Raw genomic sequence first — 20,472 nt, forward strand, 5'->3', positions numbered from 1 at the left:
GCTCCTAAGGGAAACAGTATGATAGGATGGAGAAAGTGCTAGACTGGAAGTCAAGATACCTAAGCCAGTCCTGATTTTATGCTCTCTGGGAGTATGACCTGGAATAAACCACATAACCTCTCTAGCCTGAGTTTTTATTTCTGTTAAGCGATGTTCTCCAATACCGAACGTTTGCAAAAGCAATAAAGAAACTTGAAATGTAAGTCTATCAAGCAACACAGAGACACTGCCGTTTCTCTTGGGCACCTGAGGCATAAGAGCTTGTGCCACCTCAAACATTTGTAATTGTTCATTTGCATTATTTGTTTTTCTGTAGCAAATGAGTACATTTTGAAATTCATATTTCATGGAGCTACTTAACTAATTGCTGCAATCAGCAGCAATTTATTTTATAGCAGGGCTGTTCAAATCACTGAGGTTGGCATACCATGCACAGTGTGTTCTAATGGTATTTTTAACGACACATTTAATAGGGGAAATGGTTAATCAACTAATATTCTCCTGAAAGCCCCAACTTTGGTTCTATACTTTATCTTCATCCAGTAGAAACTCAAAAGACCATAGCAGTCTTTGACCTGGTCGGTACACCAGCTGTTAGAGAGGCTAGCCCATTTAGAAGGCCTAGGAAAGGGAAAAGAGCACCCTGTTTTTACTCTTGTATGAAAAAAACCTCATTACATTACTCAGAAACAATAATCAGATAGATACTGTTCAAGCTAATGGCACCTCTGAATCCTTGTCAAGAGAGCTTTATTTAATGCGCAACAGACCTGGAGTGATGCAGGTGTCTTTTCAGACCCTCATTTAATTTAAGCTGCTTTAGTTGGCATGGCAACTAGTTGAGACATCTGGGAGGCATTATGCTGGGGATTGAGATTTCAGAGGATTTCTGCTAGAGCAAAGCAGAAATCTTACCATAAAGTGGTATGTGTTGCCTTTAAATTTTTGCAGATATAGTGCTAAACTTTCAAATTCAGGAGTTATATTTTCCAAAGAATTTTTTTCAAAGGTTGGCTTGCTTCATTCATAGACTTAAGAAATACATCCCTATAAGAATTAACTTTGCCAAACTAAAGTCTGGCAAAACATATTTTCTGTAAAGTGGCTATTTTATTCACTGTTAAAAATTCTAAATTTTAAATTCTTAAGTCTTGTATTTAATGTTGAGTTTTTTCGTTTTTTTAAGGAAAGCATTTATGCAGAAAGCTAGACAGAAAATGGTATAGGTAGAGAGGAGTTTCATGTGTTTTTGCTCTAGACTTTCTGGCTTAAGAGTTTATTAACTTGTTTTATTTTTCTAAAGCCAGCCTGTCATTTCCTGAAAAAGACAAGATATGAAAGGACTATTCTTTTAAATTCTCCTTTCTTAAATATTTTAATAGAAAATTGAATGAAATATTTTGAGGTCTGGATGCTAAGGACAGTAACAAAGTAATGTAGTTATTTGTGTTTAGCAGAGAGGATTGCTGACTTAAACGTTCTGTGAGAAATTATGCACATGAGTGTATGGGCTTAGTATGGAGGGATTGGCTCATTTGAAATCCCGTTCTGTATTGATTTTAAAAGTCTTCCCCCTTCTCTCCCCCCACCCCTGTTTTTTGTTTTTGTTTTTTTTTTTTTTGCTAGCCAGGTAGTATTTTGCTCTAAGTTAGGTTGAACCATATGAAATTGCCAGTTTATCACTTCAAATCCATTAGTTCTAAGTGAACAACATACTTTTTTTTTTTTTTTTTTTGGTAGGTTGTGGGGCCTGAATTCTGGGCCTGAGCACTGTCCCTCAGCTCTTCAGCTCAAGGCTAGGGCTTAGCCAGTGGCTCACACCTGTAATCCTAGCTACTGAGGAGGCTGAGATCTGAGGATCGCAGTTCAAAGCCATCCCTGGCAAGGAAAGTCCGTGAGACTCTTATCTCTAATAAACCACCAGAAAACCAGAAGTGGCACTGTGGCTCAAGCAGTAGAGCGCTCACCTGGAGCTGAAGAGCTGAGGGACAGTGCCCAAGCCCAGAGTCCGAGCCCCATGACCTACCAAAAAAAAAAAAAAAAAAAGGTTAGGGCTCTATCACCTGAGCCACAGTGCCACTTAGGACTTTTTTCTACTTATGTGGTGCTGAGAAATCGAACCCAGGGCTTCATGTGCAAGGCAAGCACTCTACCACTGAGCCACCTTCCCAGCCCCAGACCTGATACATTTTATAATGCTAAGTGAAATGACATTTTTTTTTCTCTGAAATGAGTACTTCTCTGTGATTAGAACAGTACCCAATTCCAGCAAGTGTTCCTTTTTTCCCCTTTCTTTGAAAATGTTCTCACTGTTAGAAGGAAGCATATGACTTACCCTCTTTTTTTGACTTTTGTATCAATTTGTTCCTTTCGTAAGTCAAAGGAAGATTTTCCAAGTACCAGTACTATGCATTCAACCTGGTAACTTGAAAATGGAAGATGTTTTCCCTCTACTATTTCCATGCATACCAGCTGTCATCACTAACACTAAAGACCTTGCCATCACAGCCTGGCTGCCAGTTCTGTAGACATGTGAGGCAGGATGGAATAGAACCTGCTCTTCACACCTAGGCAAGAACCCATGCTGTCAGAAGTAAAAGTTGTCACTAAACTCAGAAGATATGACTTGACATACTGTACAGATAAGTGCTTCATAACTCCCTTTCTTCAGGACTTTTTTTTCTTCATAAAACCTGAAGTTGACACCTGTCTTATTCCATTTTAGCTGCTAAGAAAACACCATATACTGAGTGACAAACAACAAAAATATATTTCTAAGAGTTCTAGAGACTTGGAAGTCCAAAATTAAGATACTGACAGATTTGGTGTCTAGTAAGACCCCATTTCCTGGTCCAGATAGTCTTCATCTAAACTAAAATAGTGGAAGGAACTAACAAGCTCCCATGGGCCTCTTCTATAGGGCCCCTAATCCTGTTCATGAGGACTCTGCCCTCATACCCTAATCACGTCCCAAAGGTCCTACCTCCCAATACTATTTATTATTTGTGAGTTTAGAATTTCAACATATAAACCTCAGGGAGATTCAAACATTCAGATCATGGGAACAACACTTAATACCCTAAAGATTGGTAAGTAGATTTTCTGTTTTTGTTATTTTGAGGTTTTTTTTTTCCTCCTATAGTTTATTTCTTTGATTTTTGTTCATTGAGATCTCTAGAACCTATACAACACAAAAATATTGGAGCCATGTGTGGTGGTGCACACTTGTAAATCCCAGCCCTTGGGAGGCTGAAGTAAGAGTTTAGGCTAGCCAGGCACCAGTGGCTCACACCTGTAAGGACGCTGAGATCTGAGGATCACAGCCAGCCTGGGAAGGAAAGTCCGTGAGACTCTTATCTCCAATAAACTACCAGAAAATCAGAAGTGGTTCTGTGGCTTGCCTTGAGCTGAAGAGCTGAGGGACAGCGCCAAGGCCCAGAGTTCAAGCCCCACTAGCTAGGGCTCTTTAACATAACCGTGTGTGTGTGTGTGTGTGTGTGTGTGTGTGTGTGTGTGTGTGTGTGTGTGTGTGTGTGTGTGTGTGTGTGTGTGTGTGTGTGTGTGTGTGTGTGTGTGTGTGATTAAGATGTGTATTTAAGACATTTACCTTGTTTCTATCCTTTGATCTTATAAAGGGTTTAAAAAAATAAAAAAGAATGCCTGATGGGGGGAAAGCTTAGTATATACAAAAAGGTTAGTATCCTGGGCTGGGAAGGTGGCTCAGTGGTAGAACGCTTGCCTTGCATGCATGAGGCCCTGGGTTCGACTCCCCAGCACCACATAAGCAAAAAGAAAAAAAAAAAGCCGGAAGTGGCACTGTGGCTCAAGTGGTAGAGCGCTAGCCTTGAGCTGAAGACAGTGCACAGGCCCAGAGTTCAGGCCCCACGACCGGACCCTCCCCACCCCCCCAAAAAAAAAAAGAAAAAAGAAAGTTAGTATCCTTAACATGGGAAGCCACTTTATGCCTTATCACCCTAATAGAAAATGAGGCAAAAGGATGGAATTTCCTCACTGTCTCATTTCTTATTTTTCATTTTTCATGCTCATACATAAAACTTCCTGCTTTAGTAGACCAATTAATAGCAGACTTTATTTCCTTTGTGATGTTGAATGTCAAACCCAGGGCCTTACACATGATAGGCCAACACTCTGCCACTGAGCTGCATTCCCAGCCTTATTTTTTATGTATATACTTAAATTTTATTATGGAAATAAGTATGTATATGTATACATACATGTTAGGTTCATCAAATGTTGCAATTCAGTTCAAAGAGGCAGGGTTCTGGATAATTTTCACATACTTCCATTTGTATTTCCTCAGTTTCCTAAATGATTTTTTTAGGCCACATTTGAAAAATAAGATTTGAGCAAAAAACACAAAAGGAGGTGAGTTGGCTAATAGATGTTGGGAAGTTCAGTCCATGCCTTACAAAGTGTGTCTGTTATGTATAGAAATAGGGTCTATTACATATAGAAAATAGCCAGAAGGAAAGTGATAAGAAACACCATCAGAGAAGGAACAAAGCCAGATCATTTATGACCCTTGGATGAGGCTAAAAATTAAATGAAAACCTTTTGTAGGTGTGACTCAATTTGGCATTCATCCTAAAAGACCATTATGTAAAATGTCTCCAGAACAGATGCGTTAATGGATTAAAAGAGTAATGAGCCGGGCGCTGGTGGCTCATGCCTGTAATCCTAGCTATTCAGAAGGCTGAGATCTGAGGATTATGGTTCAAAGCCAACCTGGGCGGGAAAGTCCATGACACTCATATCCTATTAACTACCAGAAAACCGGAAGTGGTGCTGTGGCTCAACTGATAAAGCACTTGCCTTGAGCTGAAGAGCTCAGGGACAGTGCCCAGGCCCAGAGTTAAAGCCCCACAGCCAACACCACCACCACCAAGGCAAGGCACTTGTGGCTCATGCTTGTTATCCTAGCTACTCAGGAGGCTAAGATCTAGAGGATCACAATTAGAAGCCACACTGGACAGAAAAGTCTGGAAGACTCTGTCTCCAAAATAATCATTAAAAAGCTAGATTAAGCAAGTAATGGTGGCTCATCCCTTTAATCTATTCAAAAGGCTGAGATCTCAGGATCATGATTTGGAGCCAAACTAGGCAGAAAAATCTGAGAGACTCTTATTTCCAGTTAGTCAGCAAAAAGAAGTAGAGGCATTGCTGAAGTGGTAGAGCACTACCCATGAGTAAAAAAGTAGAGGAAAAGCAAAAGGCCTAGGTGTAAACTCAAATACACACGTGCATGTGTGCATGCATGTGTGCATGTGTGCACACACAGTTGGGCTAGGAACATGGATATGGCTCAAATGGTAGAGTACAGGTTTGGGGGGGGGCAAAAAAAGCTCAGGGATAGATAGTGCCTAGGCTCTGGCTTCAAAACCCCATTCCCACCAAAGAGAAAAAAATGTTGCTGGGCTGGGTGCCGGTGGTTCATGCCTGTAATTCTAGCTACTCAGGAGGCTGAGATCTGAGGATCATGGTTCAAAGTCAGCCCAGGCAAAAAAAAAGTCCATGAGACTTACTTTCCTGCTTAGGCTGGCTTTGAAACTCTTGTCTCCAGTAAACCACCAGAAAACCAGAAGTGGTACTGTGGCTCAAATGGTACTAGTCTTGAGCGAGGGACAGTGCCCAGGCCTAGAGCTCAAGCCCCATGACCGACCAAAAAAAAAAAAAAAAGAATGAGGGCTGGGCCATGGCTCAAGTGGTAGAGTGCCTTCCTAGGAAGTATAAGTCGCCGAGTCCAAATCCCAATATCCCTTCCCCCCCAAAGAAAAAGAAAAGTAAATGTAACCTCGATAATATAATTTAATTCTGTATCATTTTATAAACTAGTTCTTAACATGTATCTGAATAGCTTTCCTATAAGGGAATTCTGCATCCCAATTTGCATTTTCTCACTTTGATTATGAGGCAAAATCTGGATGATAAAACTTAAAATAGTTAAGAGGATCAATAGTGAAATATTTCCATATAATAAATGTCAGTGTATGAACAAAATTTAAAAGTAAAATACATATTCTTGCTGCTGTGTTTTAGCAATCTAGAGATCTTGGGCCAGAGTGATAACAGTACAAATGATAAGTATTCTAATCAGAGCTGAATTTTTGAAAGAATTTTCTTCTGGGGGAGATAAATATCAAAGACCACTACAAAGTTTGTGGTTGGTGGTATAAGCAACTTCATCATGGACATTATTTAAAGAAATTTCCATTTCCAAGAGGGTGAACATGTATAGAAAAGAGGACCTTGAGGGGGCTGGGAATGTGGCTCAGTGGTAAAATGCTTGCCTCATGCATGAGGCCCTGGGTTCAATTCTTCAGCACCACATAAGCAGAAAAAAGCTGAAAGTGGCGCTGTGGCTCAAGTGGTAGGGCACTAGCCTTGAGCTGAAGAGCTGAGGGACAGTGCCCGGGCGCTGGGTTCAGGCCTCCCGACCGACCAAAAAAAAAAAAAGAAAGAAAGAAAGAAAAGAAAAGAGGACCTGGGTTATTTCAACATTAAATGAGTAGAGAGTAAAGGAGAATAACCTAAGGAGATTTAGAAATATCCATCAGTGAGGCTGAAGGAAAGAAGAGAAGTTTGGTATGAAGGAAAGAAGAGAAGTTTAGTATCCTAAAAACATTTGGAAAAAAGGTCTCAAGGGATTTTTCAACTGTTAATGTAATGTGCTACCATTTCCCCTGTTTTCACACCATCCTTTTTGTTAAGAAACTTGAAATTGGAAATTGTACTGAAGAAAGTTACATTGGAGTAAAATCATAAAATTCATCCACACTAAAAATTTTTAAATGCAGGCAGCATAGGACCTGAATATTCTAGACATAGCAAAAGATAATTCTTCAATGACGTTAACATTAGTGTGCTTTGTAAGAATTCTGAACTCCACATCCCAGGGATGTAAGCCTCTAGGCTTTGATTCTCTGCCTTTTGCTGACTGAATAAAACCCGGAGGGTACAGCAGAATACAAAGCATGGGAAGCTTGAAATTTTACTAAGAAGGTTTCATAAACTTGCGCAGAGTTAAATAATAAAATAATTAAGTGCAGACGGTACAACAGCTTAGACTTGAACTAATCCTTTTTACATGGTTTGGAGGAGCCCCTTCCTTTCTAAGGGTGGGTGGTGGGCTTTTCCTTTGGTGGCCTAGGATGGGATGAGAGGACCTCCGGTTACATGTCTGAGACCTGGAGACTGTTTGGCCTTCATACTTTCCCTGGCCTGGCTGTTATTTTATATGCCTACCTTTGCTTTTTGTCTTCTATAAATGTATTCTATACAAAGTTCATTTGCTTGTTTATTTCTGCTTTTAAGCATATAAATTCTTTTATTATGGCAATGTTTTGCCATCTGAAAATTCTAAAGTTTTATCTTACTGCATTAGATGTTTCCTTTCCTTAAACTTAACCAACTTAGAGAATGAAGTTATTTTTTACATCTGATGACTTACTTTGAGGGGATTAGGGCCTGAATTCTCTGAACTCTTCCTTAACTTGAAACCTCAAGCTATGTTGTAACAGAATTGATGCAGAGTGACCTACATAAAATTATCGTCTCTCCTCAGCCACTCAGCTCAGATCATGTCAAAGTTTTTCTTTATCAAATTTTGCGAGGTAAGACTTTATGATGATAAAGGTAATGTCATGGTATACATGAAATGTTTTGCTTTTCATTTGAACTTTAATATGGCCTTCCAAGTCTTGCTTTTCCTAAATATCTTTTAAAATTAAAAAAAAAAGTTTCATTACTTTTTCAAATAAGGTGTTGCTGAGAATAAAATTAGAGGCATGATATGTATTATAGGCAAGCACTTCTACTACTGAGCTACATCCCCTGCTAGTAAGAGGGTTTAAAGTGATCAAATAGTTTAATTTTCATAAAGCTCCTATGAAATTCATTAGAGGTGACTGGGTTAATCTAGGAAGATACATAAGCAGTTATTTTGTCATAAGTCTGCTGAACCGCCTTGAGTTTTTGTCAGAGTGTGTAGCATGAGGTGACTTAATTAAACACTGGCTCTACCCCTGTGGATAATATCCATCCTGCAAACCAGCAGTAGGTGGGCTTGTCAGAATTCTAACTTGAAATAAAATTTTAAAAAAGCAAAAATCCTTAAAAAAGCAAAGTAGGGGCCTGGGAAGGTGGCTCAGTGGTGAGTGCTTGACTTGCATGTGTTCGGTTCCTTAGCACCACATAAGCAGAAAAGGCTGGAAGTGGTGCTGTGGCTCAAGTGGTAGAGCGCTAGCCTTGAGCTGAAGAGCTGAGGGACAGCGCCCAGGCCCAGAGTTCAAGCCCCTTGACCAACAACAACAACAACAACAACAAAAGACTTAGATGAAATTTCTGCTGACTCCAGAAGCAGACACCTGCCTAGAATATGATATAAGGGCTGAGTTCAAACCCCAGTACTGCAGCAGAACACCCCCCCCCCCACACACACACACACAACTGGAATCTCACTGAAAAACAGTTTGGGTCATTATAATTAGTGCTTCATGTGTCCTTTACAATTATTTCAAACTGGAACAACTTCTTTACTTGGTGAAATGATCTTTCCATAGAATTATAGAATTGTTTAAAGAAAATGAAAAGTGAAAACAAACAATATTAAAAGCTCGCTTCCAGTAGATTTGCTGATATTCTGTGGTAGGGCAAAATGGAGAGTAATTGACTTTTTACACTTTGAAAAGACATGACTTGCTCCATTTTATTCAAAGAAGACTCAGCCTTGAAGCTGTGACTTTTAGAGGTGCTGAAATGCCAGTCTTTTTAAGATGTCAAAAATATTTAAAAAGTGATTAACTACCAGGCTGGGAAGGTGGCTCAGTGGTAGAGCGCTTGCCTTGCATGCATGAGGCCCTGGGTTCAATTCCTCAGCACCACATAAGCAGAAGAAAAAAAAAAGCTGGAAGTGGCGCTGTGGCTCAAGTGGTAGAATGCTAGCCTTGAGCTAAAGAGCTGAGGGACAGTGCCCAGGCCCAGAGTTCAGGCCCCACGACCGGACCAAAAAACAAAAAAAGTGATTAACTACCTTCTTCATTCTTGGTGGTGGAGAATACTACTGACAAAACCTAGACAAGTTTCTGAATTTTGTCATCAGAGGAAACTGTCCAGGGAAAGACTCTGTTAAAGGAAACTTGAAACTTTTTTTTTTTTTTTTAATTGAAGCAGCTTCATAATCATAGGTTGGGAGCATCAGTAACTAAACCCAGCAGCCACACTGATTAGTAATTCAGGGATTTTGGTATGGTCAGTCTTAACTACACTGCCTGAGAAGCTTATCTGTGCTTAAGCTATATATTCTTTTAAGTTATAGACACTGTTTCTGGAATGTTATGCAAACTTTTCATGACATTTCATTTTACTGTAGCAAAATTACACTTTTTTGAGGGGACTAAGACAAGCTTTCTGTGATAATCATTATGCAGTTATTTAGGGAACAATTTTAAATCCTCTACTCTTCTAAGGTTTTTCCCAAGTCATTGGTTAAGTAAAAGGAATTAAATATCTGCAATTAAATCTGTTTGTTATTTCAGGTTTGAAATATCTCCATTCAGCTGGCATTTTGCATCGAGACATTAAGCCAGGGAATCTCCTTGTGAACAGCAATTGTGTTCTAAAGGTAGTTTTTCATTTTATTTAAAGATGTGAGAAAAATCAGAATATCAAGCTCTGAGAGAGATTTTCTTTGTGAATCAGAGGCCTTTCTTTTGGTGCCTGCCCCAGGGCTTGACCTCAGGGCTGGATGCTGTCCTGAAGGTTTTTTTTGCTCAAGGCTAGCCCTCTATCACTTGAGCCACAGTTCCACTTCTGACATTTTTGGTGCTTAATTGGAGATAAGAGTCTCATGGACTTTTTCTGTCTTGGCTGGCTTCAAACTGTGATCCTCAGATCTCAGCTTCCTGAGTAGCTATTATTACAGGTGTGAGCCACCAGCACCCAGAACAGCAAGAAAATTTTCATACCTGTAAATAAATAATAACTACTGCTGTAGCTCTGTCATAGTTTAAGAGCTACCTTACAATTTTAGCCTACTTTTCAGTTAAATTGAAATTGTTTATATTCCTAGGTCTTCATATAAAGTAATCCTTCTTTCTTTATGCTAAGAACATAATCTGCCACTAGTCTATACACCTGGCCAGTCATCATTACTTATTACTATGTCTCTAGATTTTAGCATGCTGTCTACTGTACTTAATTAAATACAGTATAACAATGAATTAGCCAGCAGCATAGGGTTCTATATTATACTAAATTTTAACATAGTGCACATGTTGTGAATGTAAATTAGTACTTCTGAGTAGATACAGGTGAGATTTGGATGAAATATTTGTGGAGCTCCTGAAGTATCTTGTCAGAACTAGATTCAGTAGATCTCCATTTGAAATCCATAGCTTTAAAAAAAGTTTTGCTATGTGTGTTATTTCATAAAGATGGTGAACATAACTTGAGCTGAGGAGATCTTCAAGGTAAAATCCTTTTTTCATCCCTTTTTCTGTAAGCCCATCTTAAAAATGGTTTACTTTCTTTCTTTCTTTTTAATAGTTTGCTTTCTCTATAAAACCAAAATCATGCATTCAGCTTGTTTTTGGTTTAATTATTAGTTGAAAACAGATTAAAGATGATTAGAATTTCTTTAAAATACATCATTTTATATAGAAACATGGAAGCTGGAGATTTTTCTTCCTTCTTCTCCAAAGAAGGCTAGGTTGTATATTGACATAGGTATATTCTATCTGAATCATTAAAAACTTTTTTGTTCTTCCATGTGTAAATATATTTGCCAGTGTTCTGATTGTTATTTCTATTTAGATTTGTGATTTTGGATTGGCCAGAGTGGAAGAATTAGATGAATCACGTCATATGACTCAGGAAGTTGTTACTCAGTATTATCGGGCTCCAGAAATCCTGATGGGCAGCCGCCATTACAGCAATGCCATTGACATCTGGTCTGTTGGATGTATATTTGCAGAACTACTAGGACGAAGAATATTGTTTCAGGCCCAGAGTCCTATTCAGCAGGTATGATTTTACATTAAGGATTTAGTAGCTTCCAGTTCTATTACAGAATTGAAGGAAAAAGCATCTTGCATGTGTCTTAGGCTAATTTGTTGTTCTATATAATTTGCTTTCAGTAAATTTAGGTTTGCTTGAAATTCAGAAAGTTACAAAGTTAAAGATTACAGGATTCATTTTGTAATTTCCTGTTAGAGGAAGTGTTGACTTTATTACATGCACTGATGCATAGCAGCAGACTCTGCTGTAACAATTTGCACAGGTATACTCTTCGGTTGTTAAAGGGCTCTGTTCTTTCTAACTGAATAGCTCTGACTTGAAAACATATTTGGTGACTTAGTGTACTTAAACTTTGTGCTTAAAGGGCTGGGAAGGTGGCTCAGTTGTAGAGTGCGTGCCTTGCATGCATGAGGCCCTGGGTTTGATTCCTCAGCACCAAATAAGCAGAAAAAGACAGAAGTGGCACTATGGCTCAAGTGGTAGAGCACTAGCCTTGAGCTGAAGAGCTGAGGGACAGCGCCCGGGCTCAGAGTTCAGGACCCACGACCAACAAAAAAAACAAAACAAAAAAAAACAACAAAAAAAAAACTTTGTGCTTAGAATATAAAATTTTAGTATTAATTTTTTTTTTTGTCGCTCGTGGGGCCTGAACTCTGGGCCTGGACGCTGTCCCTCAGCTCTTCAGCTCAAGGCTAGCGCTGTACCACTTGAGCCATAGCACCACTTCCAGATTTTTTTATTTTTGTCTGCTTATGTGATGCTGAGGAATTGAACCCAGGGCCTCTTGCATGGAAGGCAAGTGCTCTACCACTGAGCCACTTTCCCAGCCCAGTATTAAATTCTTTAAATTCTTTTTGGAGATGATCCAAATTTAGCTTTAACAAACACTTCAAAAGGGCTGGGAAGATGGCTCAGTGGTAGAGCGCTTGCCTTGCATGCCTGAGGCCCTGGGTTCAATTCCTCAGCACCACATAAGCAAAATGAAAAAAGCTGGAAGTGGCGCTGTGGCTCAAGTGGTAGAGCGCTAGCCTTGAGCTGAAGAGCTGAGGGACAGCGCCCAGGCCCAGAGTTCAGGCCCTATGACCAAACCTCCCCCCCCCAAAAAAAAGAAACACTTCAAAATAAAAGACATTGGGGAAGAGAAGGAAATAAGGAGGAATGGAAAGACGACAGAAGGAAAGAACGTTAATTAAATAAACCTTTTGGTTGAGTATAGTGCTACATTACAGTATCAAAAGTTTGAGGCCAACGGGCACGGCTCATGCCTATAATCCTAGCTACTCAGGAGGCTGAGATCTGAGGATCATTGTTCAAAGCCAGCATAGGCAGGAATGTCCATGCGACTCTTATCTCCAATAATCCACTCAGAAAACTGGAAGTAGCTCTGTAGCTCAAGTGGTAGGATGCTAGCCTTGAGCTTAAGAGCTGAGTTCAAGGCCCAGAGTTCAAGTCCCACAACTGACCCCCCCCCCAAAAAAAAGTTTAAGCCCCTCAGAAGTGGCTCTGTGGCTCACAGTGGTAGAGCATTCTGGGCAGGAAAATCTGAGAGACTCTTGCCTCCAATAAGCTTCTCAAAAAAAGCCAAAAGAGGAGCTGTATCTCAAGTAGTAGAGTGCTAACCTTCAGCAAAAAAGCTTTGGGATAACACTCAGATCCTGAGTTCAAGCCCCAGGACCAGCACCAAAAAAAAAAAAAAAAGATGAAAAACGAAAAGAACAATGGCACAAAATTTAAAAGAAGAAAGAAAAGAACAATTGTAATCCACACTAACTTAGGGCAAAAACTCAAGACCCTCCCTAAAAAATAGCTGAAAAACCAAAAGTGCTGTGCGTATAGAAGTGGCCAAGTAGCAGCATCAGATAGTCATCCCTCCCTATATCGTGGCATACTTCTTGCTACTTCATGCATTTTCACATGTTGCAGGGGTCTCTGGAATGTAGCTCCTGAGATAGGTGAGGGACTAGTTACTTAATTTTTAAAAACCCACTTCCAGATTTTTGGTGATTAATTAGAGATAGGAATATCATGAACTTTCCTGTTCAGTCTTTGAACCATGATCCTTATATTTCAGCCTTGTGTGAGTAGCTAGTATTATAGGCATGAGCCACCAGCATCCAGCAAGTATCTCATTTTCTAAAGAAATACATAGGTCTTACTTAAGCTTGTCAATCCAGCCTAACCACTGAAAGAGAATACTTTTTATCCTCAGTTTTTACAGCATACCTGTAATCCCAGCAGTTGGGAGACTGAGGCAGAAGGATGGCAGGTTTGAAAGTGAGGGGAGAAAAAAACAAAACAAAAAAAATGTAAAATACTGAAAGAATCCAACTTGTACCCTTGTATTTTCTCTGTATCTTTTAGAAATAAGTACCCTAACAACTGAACTACCAGAAAACTTCATAAAAATGTTCTTCATCCATGAATCTGACCCACTTACAACTTTCTGAATGTTGCCATAAGCCAGTCATTTACTTTTTCCTGTAGTGTGGTTGTTAGTCCAAAAAGTATCACTGCCACTTTTCTCAGAAAGCTGTTCCTAAGGAAGCAAGTTTCTGAAGTACTGCCATTATCCTGAAAGGCAGTGATGCTGATGGCTACCCCACAGTTTAGATAAGTGCAGAAAATAGTGTTCTCCAGATAGGAGTTTTCCATCCTGGAGGGATTCAAATGAAATGTTACTATTAATTAAGTTATAGTTATAATGATTGCTTTAGTACAGAAAATTGGTAAGGTAGTTTGCTACAAAGATTTGTTTGACCATTTTATTGGTCTCCTTTGTTGTACCCATCTAGCTAAATGTGGCCTTACATAGTGTCATCATTTTCTAAGTATCACAGTTTTCTAACAGTGTAAGAGCTTTCTACCATGACTAGTATATAAAGTGTGGAGTATGTATTGGCCCAAACAGCAGGAGTATAGTTCTCATTTCTAGTATGAATATTTTGAATATTAAATAATGCATGTCTGATTTTTATATTAGCTTTTGATGGGCTTCATTTCATTTGAAACATTAAAATCTATTCATTAACTGTTTGAAAAGAAAAGACATTAGCTATCCTCAGAAACATAGATCAGCTCTGCAAGACACTAAGGCATACAGATACAGACTCCAAAGCTGTTCTAGCCCTGGAAGGCCATGCCTACTAAAATGTTTTCCACATTTTTATTAGATGGAGTCCTAATAAATATTTTTTCCTCTGGTTTTTGTGTTGATGGTGGTGGTGGTTGTGGGGCTTGAACTCTGGGCCTGGGCACTGTCCCTCAGCTCTTCAGCTCAAGGGAGCACTCTACCATTTGAGCCACAGCACCACTTCTGGTTTTTTCTGCCTGGGCTGGCTTTAAACTGCAATTCTCAGATCTCAGCCTCCTGAGTAGAATTACAGGAGTAGGCCACAGGCGCCTGGCTTTCCTTTGGTTTTTGTGCTTTGTTTTGTATTAGGGATTCAACCCAAGATCTCATGCTTGCTAGGCATGTGCTGTACCACTTAAGCTATACACCCAGCCATGATTTGAGTGTTTTGAAACCGGGTCTCACTATATAGCCCATTCTGGCCTCAAACTCACCATCCTTCTGCTTTAGCCTCTGAACTTCAGGAGTACAGGGGTTTTGTTTTGTGATTGTTTATTGTGTAGGCCAGAAAGGAGGCTTTTGTCAAGTTATCTAAAGCTTGCTTTAAGGTTTTCCTCTAAATTTGTCCTCATTTTTAAGACTGACTTAAGAGTACTGAAAGTTGTTTCTGTGAGCTTACAGTCCACCTGTTTCATGTTTCCTTGTAGTTGGATTTGATCACAGATCTGTTGGGCACACCATCACTGGAAGCAATGAGGACAGCTTGTGAAGGTGCTAAGGCACACATACTCAGGGGTCCTCATAAACAGGTAAGAATCAGGGAAGAATGTTATATCTAGTGACTATCTCTTCAGGAGACTTTCTTACAAGAAAAGCATAATGTTTTGAGAGTTTTTTTAACAGAAATATTATTTGTACGGTTTTTTATCTCCTAGTTTATGAGTATATATGGTTCTTTTGTTTCCTAGTTTATGGGTATATATGGGAAAAGCTATTGGGGATGGAGTGCTCAGTATGTGTTTATCAAGATAGCCTTTTCAAAGGCCAGGGCACTGATGGCTCAAGCCTGTAATCCTAGCTACTCAGGAGGCTGAGATCTGAGGATCATGGTTCAAAGCCAGCCCAGGCCAAGAAAGCCTGTGAGACTTTTTTTTTTGGGGGGGGGGGTCCAGTCGTGGGGCCTGAACTCTGAGCCTGGGTGTTCTCCCTCAGCTCTTCAGCTCAAGGCTAGTGCTACCACTTGAGCCACAGCGCCACTTCTGGCTTTTTTTCTTTTTGCTTATGTGGTGCTGAGGAATTGAACCCAGGGCCTCATGCATGCAAGGCAAGTGCTCTACCACTGAGCCACCTTTCCAGCCCCCCTGTGAGACTCTTACCTCCAATTAACCACTGGAAAACTAGAAGTGACACTGTGGCCCAAGTGGTAGAGCACTAGCCTTGAGCTGAAGAACTGAAGGACAGCGCCCAAGCCCAGAATTCAAGCCTCATGACCAACAAAAAAAGAAAAACAAGGAGCTGGGAAGGTGGCTCAGTGGTAGAGAGCTTGCCTTGCATGCATGAGGGCCCTGGGTTCCATTCCTCAGCACCACGTAAGCAGAAAAAGCTGGAAGTAGAGCTGTGGCTCAAGTGGTAGAGTGCTGGCCTTGAGCTGAAGATCTCAGAGACAGCGCTCAGGCCCAGAGTTCAGGCCCCATGACAGACAAAAAAAAAAAAAAAAGATAGCCTTTCGAAACACTGAGCCAAAATACTTGGTGTCTCTTATTTCAGCAAAACGTGTGAAGCTTTTGCTTTTGCACTTTTGTCACTAACACAAAATCAGATGTGAATGCTGTTAAAAAAGAAACATGAAGAGAGATGGCCAGATTTGTACTCATCAGATTTTTCCTTGTTACAAGCCAAATCACTGCGGAAAAAGACAAGATGGTTTTTAATCTCTACTCTTTTGACTTAGCAGCAATTTTTACCAGCGCTTTCCTAACCCCTATGGAGAAAATAGCTTAAAATGATGTGAAGGACATGAGTAAGGGAAGCAAGTACTTCTAGGAACACTAATACAGAACAGGATGAACAAGCAACTAGTTTTCCTGAATTGTGCCTTGATTTCTTTTAAATTGGGCATTTAGATGATCTGATTGTTGAGGTACCAAATGACAGGCTGAGTTTTGACACTATTCTTCTCAAATTGCAGCCCATATTTGGTCATGGCCTTCCCTTTCCCTTACAGTTCCCTCTTTGATTCTAGTGTGCTTACAGAGCTTATGTTTTCACTGGACCACAGGGCAATGGACTAAGGTATTCTCTAAGATCTGCCCAGGCCAGAGTTAGAGTCATGTGCTCATGTGCTTTTTTGGGTCCAGTCATGGGCCTGAACTCTGGGCCTGGGCACTGTCCCTCAGCTCTTCAGCTCCAGGCTAGCGCTCTACCACTTGAGCCACAGCGCCACTTCCGGCTCTTTTTTCTGCTTATGTGGTGCTGAGGATCGAACCCAGGGCCTCATGCATGCAAGGCAAGCACTCTACCACTGAGCCACCTTCCCAGCCCAGTCACTTCCAGCTTTTTTTTTTTTGCTTTTTGCTTATGTGGTGCTGAGGAATTGAACCCAGGGCCTCAGGCATGCAAGGCAAGTGCTCTACCACTGAGCCACCTTCCCAGCCCTCATATATTCATATTTTAAAGAGCCTTCCTGCTGTTGCACCTTCTGGTCACATCTAGTTCAGAACTCTAAAATAATGTGAGACCCTCCCACCCTAGAAGAGTGCAGTAAGTCTTAACCTAAAGGAAGCTTCTGTATTGTAGAAGGCACAAACACAATCCATTATGTTCTGTTTGTCAGTCAGCATCAAGAACATTACTAATTTGTCAGTAGCCTTAGGGTAAATGCAACCTTGGAAGTAGCAAAATAATTTTCCTCTTTCATTAGCTTCATCCACTTAGTAAATCTTACCTGGCTAGAGATAGCCAATAATGAAATATGGTAAGACCAGACACCCTGGTGCCACCCTTCTATCTCTAGAGGAGTTTCAATTACTGCTAATACTTGCCAGCTAATTAATCCTCTGTGTCAGTGTTGCTAAATAGCAGCTTAGAGAGCAAGATTTCCTCAGAAGTTTCTGACCCGTCTCTAGAACAGCTTAAAATTATTTTACCATACTAGCAGTCACTATGTACTTTGGGCATTCCTGGCAGGGGAATCTTTTCAGAAATGTATTAATCTGGCAGCTGTATAAACCTTTGTGGGATTTAGATCTTTTACCACCTGTATCCTATCTTGGTGCTCAGGAAATGTTTCATTAGCCAGGCTTTGGTCAGGAGCCCATCCTTGAAATTGGGAAAATGGAATACTTACACCACAGAAATAAGGTGAGGGATAGATTCTACTTTGAGAGGGACAGGGGAGAATTACTGATAAGAAGACACTTGGGGAAGCTGGGAAGGTGGTTCAGTGGTAGAATGCTCGCCTTGCATGCATGAGGCCCTGGGTTCGATTCCTTAGCACTACATAAGCAGAAAAAGCCGGAAGTGGCCACAGCTAGCCTTGAGCTGAAGAGTTAAGGGACAGCAAGCGCCTAGGCCCAGAGTTCAGGACCCACACGGGTCAGTAAGAATCGAATATGTCCATTGCATATGAGGTTTTGTGCTTATAAAGCTTGCCTTTTTCTGAGTGTGTGGGACTAGGTGTGTTTAAACCCGGGGCCTTGTGCTGACTAGGCTAGTTTGGTTCTACTGAACCACACTTCCAGCAGTTTTTCTCTGGTTATTTTTAGGGTATGGGCTGGCTTCTCATCCAAGCCCACATCTGAGATACAATCCCCCTACCTTGCTTTTTTGGTCGGTCGTGGGGTCTGAACTGTGGGCCTGGGTGCTGTCCCTGAGCTCTTCAGCTAAAGGCTAGCACTCTACCACTTGAACCACAGCTCCACTTCCAGATTTTTTTGCTTATGTGGTGCTAAGGAATTGAACCCAGGGCCTCATGCGTGCAAGGCAAGCACTCTACCTGAGCCACCTTCCCAGCCCAACTTTCTTTCCTTTTTTTTTTTTTTTTTTAATGGGCCAATATGGGACTGGAACTCGGGGGTGGAAGGGTACTGTCCCTGAGTTTTTTGCTCTCTACCACTGGAGCCACAGCTCCACTTGAAGCAGTTTTTCTGTGATTAATTGGAGGTAAGAGTTTGATGGGCTCTTCTGAATGTGCTTTGAACTGAGATCTGAGGATTCTCAGATCTCAGCCTCCTGAGTAGGATTATAAGCATGAGCCACCAGTGCCTTGCAATCCCCCTGCTTTTAGGCTTTCTGTTGTCCTTGAAATCACAGTGCGTGCCACTGCATCCAGTCTCCCTCAGTAAAGATGAAATCTCCAAACTTTTCTGCTCTAGCTGGCCTCAAACCTTAATTCTCCCACTCTGTCTTCAAGTAGCTAGGATTGCAGATGTAAGCCTGAACATACACAGCACCAAGCACTTACAATACTTTCTCTCTATAGTAATCCCCTTAAATCAGATCCAACTTTAGAACTAAAGTAAACCTCAGAGGTTATCTATTCCAGAAGACACACTTTATGCTTATGGGTACTGAGGTTCAGATTTATCTAATTAGTGATTAGAGCAGCAGCTAGAGTTCCTATCTAATCTTATCTCTATTTCATCTTTATTCTGAAGACAAATTTTGGAATGTGAATTATTACCTTCTGCTAATGCTGAGGTGTCTTCTTGTTCTCATTGAATTTTCCTCTTGGCTTTGCTTGGAAGGAGGCAAATACAATACTTGACACTAGTAGTGCTGTTAACAGGATTCTGCGGCTGTGATGTACATATAAGGAGACCTTCCAGGACTGTGGCTCTCTGGAGAGCTTGTTGTGGAGTGTTTGACTAACATGAAACTTGCTGATATCACTATTTGTATTACTCATTGTGTCCTTCCCAAGCTCGGATCACAGTCATAGTCTGTAATATTTTTAATATTTATCTTCTGACAGCCTAAGACAATGTAAGATAGGTCTCATAGAAGGTACAAAAGACCTTTTTTCTCTCTCTGTTCGTTTCTAGCTCTTGCTGCTCTTTTCTTGCTCTCTTGCTCTCTCTCTCTTTCTCAGCCACGTGGAGTGCCAACCTTGCCTGGTCCCAGCAGGTCTACCCCTTACCTGAATACCACGTGAGTGCTACTGTTCTTACCCTTCTCTCTGCTCTTTTCTGGCTCTTTTCTCTCTCTCTCTCCTCTCTTCCCAGCTCTCATTCCCAGGCCTTTCCCAGCCACGTGGAGTGCCAACCCTGCCTGGTCCCAGCAGGTCTACTGAATAAACCCCTTACCTGAATACCACGTGCGTGCTGGTGCTGTTCTTACTCACCTACCTCTTTTTAAAAACCTAACATAAATGGTGCCGTTACTCGGATAAAGGCTTAAAGTCAGGATAGCTGGGATTTCTCTGTTTTTTTCCTCCTTTTTCTTTTTTTTGTTCTTCCCTTTTTGCTCTGAGGAATACCCACAGTTCTGACGGCCTTTTGCGAACCAGTTTGTCTGCGGCGGAATCAACACATCGATACCATTGCTGCCTTCACATCCCCGTCCACACTTCTCTACTCTGCCCCTCAATGCTCATGAGACTTCTCCAGATTTCATCTAAGGACTCACGCAACCAAGGGACAGCTGCTGTTCACTGCCTTCTCTGGGAGGAGACCAAATTCCAGCCTTTTACCCCTATTGTTGATGCCCCTTGTCAGCAGGAAGTAGCCAGAGAGAATCCTCGCCCTATTTCATGATTATTAAAAGGCTGGAATATAAGGTCCGCTCCTGGATGACGAGCAGACTCCACCCTCCTCGCAGCAAAGTCTCCACCCAGTACCTGCATTACCTAGGCAACTGGGACACCTGGTAGAGGTCACATCTGAATTTGATGTGGCCACACCTTTCCCCACCCATACCCTACATAAGGGCTAGCCCAGGCCCAGACTCTCCCTTTTTTCTCTCTCTGTTCGTTTCTAGCTCTTGCTGCTCTTTTCTTGCTCTCTTGCTCTCTCTTTCTCAGCCACGTGGAGTGCCAACCTTGCCTGGTCCCAGCAGGTCTACCCCTTACCTGAATACCACGTGAGTGCTACTGTTCTTACCCTTCTCTCTGCTCTTTTCTGGCTCTTTTCTCTCTCTCTCTCCTCTCTTCCCAGCTCTCTCTCATTCCCAGGCCTTTCCCAGCCACGTGGAGTGCCAACCCTGCCTGGTCCCAGCAGGTCTACTGAATAAACCCCTTACCTGAAAAAAAAAAAAAAAAAAAAAAAAAAATTAGAAGGTACAAAAGAGTTTTCAAGAATCACTTCCAGTGTACCTCAGAATTAATAATGTCCTAGTGTTCAGACTCTTCAAGCCTAAACCAGAATGTTTTC

The 20,472-nt window shown here is 41.1% G+C and overlaps 1 protein-coding gene across 1 annotated transcript in view; it reads left to right on the top strand.

Moving 5' to 3' along the window:
* The window catches only part of Nlk (nemo like kinase), a 145,410-nt gene that overhangs the window by 110,029 nt on the left and 14,909 nt on the right, over nt 1–20,472 (top strand). Inside the window, exons 4-7 of the mRNA XM_070027279.1 lie at nt 7,525–7,631; nt 9,555–9,640; nt 10,831–11,040; nt 14,812–14,913. Of these exons, the coding sequence (XP_069883380.1) occupies nt 7,525–7,631; nt 9,555–9,640; nt 10,831–11,040; nt 14,812–14,913 (505 nt within the window). The remainder of the gene's footprint in view (nt 1–7,524; nt 7,632–9,554; nt 9,641–10,830; nt 11,041–14,811; nt 14,914–20,472) is intronic.

This window comes from Dipodomys merriami, unplaced genomic scaffold, assembly GCF_024711535.1.
Source record: "Dipodomys merriami isolate MVZ:Mamm:240054 unplaced genomic scaffold, mDipMer1.0.p SCAF_19, whole genome shotgun sequence".
Classification (NCBI taxonomy): domain Eukaryota; kingdom Metazoa; phylum Chordata; class Mammalia; order Rodentia; family Heteromyidae; genus Dipodomys; species Dipodomys merriami.